Genomic DNA, 8,511 nt, shown 5'->3' with positions numbered 1-8,511 from the left:
ACTTTATAGAAAGCAGTTTGTTAGAATCTAAATGAGGCTCTGTCTCAAAAAAAAAAAAAAAAAAAAAAAAAAAAGATTAACCACTGTGATTTTTGTGGTGCTCAAATCATGAAATATGTCAACAGAAAATTAGAGCCTACTGAGTTAAAATTAGAGAGGAGGCCAAGGGTTTGTAAACTTTATATTTTATTTTATTTTATTTTGGGACAGAGTCTCACTTTGTCACCCTCCATAGAGTGGTGCCATGGCATCACAGCTCACACTCTTGGGCTCAGGTGATTCTCTGGCCTCAGCCTCCCAAATAGCTGGGACTACATGTGTCCTCCACAACACCTGGCTATTTTTAGAGATGAGGTTTCAACTCTGGCTCAGGCTGGTCTAGAACTCATGAGCTCAGGCAATCCACCCGCATTGGCCTCCCAGAGTTAAAAGTGAGAGTGAGCCACTGCCCCTGGCCCATAGTAAACTTGTTAAAAGATTTCTAGGTGATTGTTATTAGCTAGCACAGAATGAAGATTTTCTTTTCTTAGCAGATTTGGATGCTTTAATTTCTTTTTTCTTATTTAGTTAGTAGAGATAGGATCTCACTATTTTGTCCAGGCTGGAGTGCAGTTGCTATTCCCAAGTATGATCGCAGAGTACTACAGCCTCAAACCTGGGTTCAGATGATTCTTTTCAGCCCTCCTAAGTAGTTGGGACTATAGACACTTACCATTCTGCCCATTGGATGCTCTGATTAATTAGCAATATTTGTCACGGGTGATTGTGTTAAGTACTGAACAGTTCCTTCACTGTGTATTAATGTGAAAAAAGTCAGAAAGAAAATTTGGCTTATAAAATGGTGGGACTTTGCTTATATTTCATAGATGGGGATGTTTACTGTTTCATGAAATATAAATATATAATTTTTGGTATTTTATGGGCTCACATTTATCAGAATGTTCCAGTGTACACTGAAGAGTGTATATTCTGCTTTTGTTGGTTTAGGTACCTCTTATTTGTCTCATAGTTCTAGGTGATTTAAGGTGTTGTTCAAGTCTCCTATTTTTCTGTTTATCTTCTATCTAGATGTTCTATTGGTTACTGAAAAATGGGGTGTCAAAGTCAGCAACTATTAATATAGAACTATTTCTCTCTTCATTTTTGTTACTGCTACGTATATTTTGTTTTATCTATATTTATAATTTTTTTGTCTTGATGAATTGATCCTTTTAGTTAGTGGACAAATGCTATATTTTTAAAACAATTTTGGACTTAAAATTTATTTTGTCTGATATTAGTTTAGCCACATCAGTCTCTTTTGGTTGCTGTTTACATGGAATATTTTTTCCTATTCTTTTCTTTGAACCTATTAGGATTTTCGGGTCTAAGGTGAGTCTATAATAAGCAGCATATAGTTAGTCGGATCATGTTTTGATTCCCTCTGTGATGTGAGAAAAGATAGTTGAGTAGGAAGTGCCAGGCATTGGTCCTTCCTGGGAAGCACTGGACCAGCAGAGCTGTTTGCCCCTCTGACATTGCCCTTGTTCACTGGAGGTCTGGTGCTGGGGCTATCTCCCTGACTCCATCCCCTTGCAGTGAAGCAGGTTCTCCTGCAGTTTTGTTTATCTTTTCTTTTCTTATCGAATCCTGACATTTATGGAAATGCGTCAGGTCCTTGGCTAACTAGGGAAATAATGGAATAGAGGCTGAAGTGAATACTCAAGAAGGGACATAGTAAATAGTTTACAAAAATCATTAAATAAGTAGACAGCAACACTAATTAACAACGATTTCTTGGGAAGAGGAGATCTACTACAGTATTCAAAGTTTTTACTTGCGACCCTTGTTTGTGGTCAGAAATGGCTATTAGGGTGGTTCCCTTGTAAGCAATAAGTCATTCTTCTTTTGGGCTCTCAAAATTTTCTTGTATTTGGCTTTGAAACATTTGACTACGACATGTGTGGATCTCCTGTTCAGTTTTCAGTTTGTTGTGCTTCTGGATGTGTACATTACTATTTTCCAGTAAATTTTGGAAGTTTTTAGCTGTTACTTGGAGTATTTTTTTCTTTTTCCTCTATGCTTTTATTCTGGGACTCCCATTCCATGTATACTGCTGTGCTTGGTTTTAAGATGCCCACACTTCTCTGGGTGGGCTTAGTGTTACGATGCCCACATTTCTCCGGGTGTGCTTAGTGTTAAGATGCCCACATTTCTCTGAGGTGGTGTTCAGTGTTAAGATGCCCACATTTCTCTAGGTGGGCTCAGTGTTAAGATGCCCACATTTCTCTAGGTGTGCTTGGTTTTAAGATGCCCACACTTCTCTGGGTGGGCTTAGTGTTACGATGCCCACATTTCTGTGGGTGTGCTTAGTGTTACGATGCCCACATTTCTCTGGGTGTGCTTAGTGTTAAGATGCCCACATTTCTCTGGGTGGGCTTAGTGTTAAGATGCCCACATTTCTCTAGGTGGGCTTAGTGTTAAGATGCCCACACTTCTCTGGGTGTGCTTAGTGTTAAGATGCCCACACTTCTCTGGGTGGGCTTAGTGTTAAGATGCCCACATTTCTCTGGGTGTGCTTAGTTTTAAGACGCCCACATTTCTCTGAGGTGGTGTTTAGTTTTCTTCTTTTGTTCGTTCTTTTCTTCGTTGCATTGTCTCTGTTGATCCGTTTTTGTGTTCACAGATTCTTCTACATGTTACTACTGTTGAGCCCCTTTATTGAAGTCATTTCAGAGTTTGGTTCTTTTTAATAATTTGTCTATTCCTGTTCTTTATTTGTTGTGACCCTGTCATCATATTATCTTTAGCTTCTTTGATGATAATTTTATCGATTCTTGGAGCATTCATATAATAGCTACTTCATCTTTTTCTGTTAAGTCTGACATCTGGTCCTCTCACAGGTGATTTCTGTTACCTGCTTTTTTTCTGATAAGTTATACTTTCCTGTTGCTTTTATGTCTTATAATTTTTTTGTTAGAAAATGGACATTTTAGATAATATATATGTTGTAGTAGCTCTGGTACTAGTCTTCTACTTTTCCACCCCTGAACTTGTTTGTTTACTCCTTTGTTGCCTGGCTGGTTATTTTAGAGAAATCACTTCTCACCTCCCTGCTCCCCCCCCCCACTGCCTTATGCAGCCTTGGGATGATGGTTTAGCTAGGCTCGTTTGGAGAGTCTCTTTCACTGGGCCACACCTTTCACAATTCCTTGAGGCCTAAATTGCTTTATAGACCAGTGTTGGAGATTTGTTCTGACCCAAGCAAAGGCCTTCCCCACATTTCCCATTTCTCTGTAGCACAGCAGCTGGTCTGTAGTCTGTGTCTATGGTCTCCAGGTACTGTAACCACTCTCCTAGTTACCTCTCACCAAAACCCACACTGCTTTTGAGAGAATCTTGTGGCTTAAAGTCCATGCTTTTGGGAGAATTTAGGAGCTCCCTGTTTAAAGACTCCCTGCCCCCCTATGCCACAGCTCTGTGCTGTGAGTAGGGACAGTGGTGTCTGAGCTGAGGACCTGGGGGGTAAGGGTAAGGGAGCAGCCTCAGTGCTCTTCAAGTTGATGCTGTTGGTGTAGGACCTACAGCCCATAAGTCTTCTAGGCCCAGTAGTGTCCGTCCCACAAATAGGACCTATGTAGAAAAAGTGAGCCCACACCTCTCACTACCACCCTCACCTGGAACTGAGCCTTTATCAGTAGATGGGTGCAGGCTGAGAAGTGCAGAGGTCCTGGCCTTCCAACTGGATGCTAGGGAAGAGGGAGCTTGGTGTCTAGACAGAATCTTAGCTGAGATTCTGATGGATGTGGAGTGAATCCTGTTATAAAAGCCATAAAATTTGCCACTATTTCTTAACACATTTTTGTAGATTTCTGGAATAAGTGTCTTTTCATTCGATGTATGCTCTGCGATTCATTCCTAGAGATTAAATGGTTGTTTTTAAAACGCCATTTTCATCAGGTTCACCGGGTGTGGACTCAAAGAGCTCCATAGGCGTGTCATGTGGGAGTTAGACCCCACCTGACATCCTTTTACATAGTAGGATTTTTTTTTGAAAGCACCTGTTCTGTTTGGTAGTGCTTGGTAAGAGTTAATATATTACTTTGTTAGGAATTTATTGGTTAATTTCTAGCTCCAGGCTAGGACAATTCCTGAAGCTTTATGCATGTTTATGTCATCTGGCTCTGCCTAGCCCTGTGTGGACTCACTTGGGGAAAGGTATCTGTCTGTTGCTGCTGCTTCTCAAGCCTCTTTACTTCATGTATGCCTAAGACAGAGGACATTACTTTCCATTATTTGAGTTTTCTTTTTCTTTCTTTCTTTTTTTTTTTTTTTTGAGACAGAGCCTCAAGCTGTCCCTCCCCCTGGGTAGGGTGCCATGGCATCATAGCTCACAGCAACCTCCAACTCCTGGGCTCAAGCGAGTCTCCTGCCTCTGCCTCCCAAGTAGCTGGGACCACAGGCAACTGCCACAACGCCTGGCTATTTTTTGCAGCCATCATTGTTGTTTGGCGGGCCCGGGCTAGATTCGAACCCGCCACTTTGGGTGTATGTGGCTGGTGCCTTAGCCACTTGAGCCACAGGTGCCAAGCCTGAGTTTGCGAATAATAAAAATAACTTTATATCAGGTGCTACCCGTTTGTCAATGCCTCTTTTTAAAGATAGGTTGCACATTGAATCTTGTAGAAAATCTGTGAAATTGATAATGGCTTCATTTTACAGAAAATGAAACAGACTCTGCTCTTAATTGCTGCTTCTTCCCAGTCCATTTCAGTAGCCACTTGCCGCGTATAGCCGCCAAGTACTTGGAATGTGGGCTGTCCACATTGAGAGGCAAGAGAAGCTATGTATGCAAATATGAACTTAGTATGGAAAAATTACAAACAATCCTGCTAATACTTTCTGTGTCAGTTATAAGTATGTAGTATAATGATGTTTTAGATACTGGGGTAAATAAAATTGTTTAAATTTCACTGGTTAAGGTTTCACCTAGCTCTACTTTCAAAAAATCTGGCTACTAGAAAACTGAAAATTATATATGTAGCTTGCATTATATTTCTCCTGCTCAGTACTTCTCTACATTATCTCTGCTTCACTTAAGTAGAGTCCTGATTTCTCATGATAGGAAAAAGTAAAGATTACAAAAGAATTAACTCTCTAACATAGCAAATCAGCGTTTTTTTCTGCAGTAAAATATACACACTCAAAACTCATTACTTAATAAAGAAAACATTTTACTTAAGTTTGTGTTTTCTTAACTCTCCTATGTAAGTGATTTTTCAGGCCTAACAAACTCAATAAATTGATTTTCTTTGGCTAGCTTTGTATTTTTTAATCACTTAAATGGCTAGTGCGTTTATGATAGTTGTATATAGAACTTCTGTAAATTTTAGTGGTTTTTTTTGCAGTTTTTGGCTGGGGCTGGGTTTGAATCCGCCACCTCTGGCATTTGGGGCCAGTGCCCTACTCCTTTGAGCCACAGGTGCCACCAGAACTTTTGTAATTTAAAATGTCAAGTCAGGAATCTTATTGCAAGTTGTTTTGGTATTTGTGTCTTTCCTTTAGTAAAACTGACTTTAGTGCACTCTTCCTCACAGATGACGACTTTGACCAGTTTGATAAGCCTGGTGCGGAACGGTCCTGGAGAAGAAGAGCTGCGGACGAGGACTGGGACAGGTATGTACACCCCTGTGCTTCGCATGTGATCTGTGCTGATCTCTGTTATTCTGTCACATGGCTACCAAGAGGTCTTTATAGAGCAGTGTGCTGGCTGCGTGGTGTCCTTTCTGGTTGGGTCTGTTCTACTGGGCTAAGTGAGGCTTTCCAGGTAAAAGGCTGCCTGATGTTGCAGTCTCGTCATGTGCAGGGCTGCCAGCAGCATATAGCTCTCCCTCTGTCTGGCATTGACTTCATGGGCAACAGAACCATCGTGGTGGTAGTTGAATGCCAGAGTTGCTTTCGCTTCACATCATATCCAATATTTGGCTAGACTTGACAAATTATGACATTCTAATATGTGTAGATTGTTACCTTACTAATTTTAATTTGCATTTCCTAATTACCAGCGAAGATGAAGAATAACCTATGTAGGAACACAGAGTAATGACAGATGTCACTTCAGGGTACACTACAGTTACCTCTGGTGAGGAGCTCCAGGAGAAGTCAGAGGATATGTACTGGGAGAAGTCTACACTGGGACTTACTTGAGTAGTGAGGTTGAGAAATGATGATGATTCTTTACAAATTTCTTAACTTCTTAAATACTGTGTAGAGGAAATATAAAAACTACATTGGAGTTCAGTCATTATGAAAACAATGATACCCTAGAGGTTTTACAAAATAATCTGTCACGAAAATTATGTGATCCCTTATAGTCTTCATAAAGTTGATCACTCTTTGATGACCCATGTAGTGTATTAGATCAGGATTCTCCAGAGAAACTGAACCAATAGGATAGACATACTTACGGAGAAAGATTTCTTATGAGGGATGGCTTGTGTAATTCTGGAGACTGAGAAGGTCCACGATCTGCAGAGCCAGTGCAGTAGTTCTAGTCCATGCCCAAAGGCCTGAGAGCAGGGGAGCAAGGGCGTCAGTCCTAGTGCGAGCTTGAAGACCTGAGAACCATGAGCACAGATGTCACAGCTGAAGACGAAGTGAATTTGCTGAACTCTTTATTTGGATAGTGTCTGCCCCCATGGTGAGGGTAGGGGTTCTTTATAGTCTTCTGATCGGAATTTTTGTCTTCTCTGAAAGTACCCTCACAGACATCCACAGACGTCATGGTTTCATTAGCTCTCTGGGCATCTCTTGTCCCAGTCAAGGGAATGTAACATTAACCAACATGTAGTCTGTAAGAAAATCAATTAGCACTTAGAGCTAAGTCTTTTCTATAACAGAAATGGTCTTACACAGAAGTAGTTAAGCTGATTTTGTTTAAAAGACTGTGATGGTAAGCTGAACAAAATAGGAGGTGGTTCTTTGAGTAGTTTACTCATTATTTGAGGTTCCTTTTTGAATTGTCTGTTCATAGTTATGTTTTTATTTTTCGTTGTTTGTTTTTTCCTTACTGACATTGAGGATTTTTTAATATTTTCTGGAAATGTAGTTTTGTTGCTTAAAGATCCCTTCCCTAGTCTGTGGCGTGTGTTTCCTTAAAATACAGTCTTTAGGCAGCGCCCATAGCTCAGTGGGTCAGATGCCAGCCACATATACTGAGGATGGCAAGTTCAAACCTGGGCCTGGTTTGAACAATGACAGCTGTAGCAAATAGTAGACAACAGTGACAACTGCAACAAAAAGTAGCCGGGAGTTTGTGCTAGCCAAAGTAGTTTGCCCCAGCTACTTGGGAGGCTGAGGCAAGAGAATCACTTAAGCCCAGGAGTTTGAGGTTGCTGTGAGCTGTGATGCAACAGCACTCTACTGAGGGCAACAAAGTGAGACTCTGTCTCCAAAAAAAAACCCCCAGCCTTTAGATTTTTAAAAATACATATAGCCTAATTAATACTCTTTACCTTATATGACTTTTTAATTAAAACATGATAAAGTTGTCTGGGTGCCTGGGCTTAGTGGTTAAAGCACTGGGCCTGTGCACCAGGGTTGGCGGGTCCAACCTGGGCCTGCTTAACACACACACACACACACACAACCATGAAAAAGTTTACTTGGAAATCTTTTTCAGACTTAGAAGAAAGTTACAAGAGTAACACAAATACTCTCACCTGACCTCAGACTCACTAGCTCCTTTTTGTTACATAATCCTCATTATCCTTCTCTTCACTTGTGTGTATAGAGTATATATGTTGAGAGTTTCTCTCCTGTACTGTTTGGCAGTGGATTGCAGGTACCATCCCTTTACTTCTGAATGCTTCAGTGTCTTTTTATTAGCGTGTATTTCCCAAGAAAGGCTACTTGCACTTATACAAATAATCGTATAATATTTAAGTCAGGATGTTTAGCAAACATTCAGTTCTATTTTTTAATCCACAGTGGTAGATTTAGTTTTTTTCATTTGTCTCAGTAGCATCCTGTTTAGCCAGAAAACAATTTCTTTGTTTTGGTTCAAGATTCAGTGCAGTATCATTTTGTTTGTTGCATTTTCTCCCATTTGTTTTCCTTTTTCTTTCTTTTCTTTTTTTTTTTTTATTGAATGGTAACTATGTACATTAATGCACTTCTGGGGTACAGTGTGGGGTTTTCACTCACAATCCGAAATACTTTGATCAAACTGGTCAGCACAGCCTTCATGTCATTTTCTCAGTTATTGTTTTAAAACGTTCACATTCTACTCTTAGAAAGATTCACTTGTACCCCTTTCTTTTCTTTTTTTTTGTTTAAAATGGAAATTTTATTGCTCAGTACACCAAATAGGATGCAAGCACTGTCATGACAAATGTGCAGAAAGATGCAGATCAACATAAGACAGTAACCTAGTTTAAATGAAGAGAAATCTCTTTGAATGTTATGACAACATACTCCCCAAAAGAATCTTTTCTTCAGTTAAGTTAATTATACATTTCTTTTTTTTTTTTT

The 8,511-nt window shown here is 40.0% G+C and overlaps 1 protein-coding gene across 1 annotated transcript in view; it reads left to right on the top strand.

The window, feature by feature from the left end:
* Window positions 1-8,511, top strand: part of RBM33 (RNA binding motif protein 33) — a 136,698-nt gene that overhangs the window by 27,612 nt on the left and 100,575 nt on the right. Inside the window, exon 2 of the mRNA XM_023514413.1 lies at window positions 5,577-5,655. Within this exon, the coding sequence (XP_023370181.1) occupies window positions 5,577-5,655 (79 nt within the window). The remainder of the gene's footprint in view (window positions 1-5,576; window positions 5,656-8,511) is intronic.

The sequence above is a fragment of the Otolemur garnettii genome, unplaced genomic scaffold, assembly GCF_000181295.1.
Source record: "Otolemur garnettii isolate 467f Iridium unplaced genomic scaffold, OtoGar3 scaffold00053, whole genome shotgun sequence".
Lineage (NCBI taxonomy): Eukaryota > Metazoa > Chordata > Mammalia > Primates > Galagidae > Otolemur > Otolemur garnettii.
This window is presented reverse-complemented; position numbering and strand designations above follow the sequence as displayed.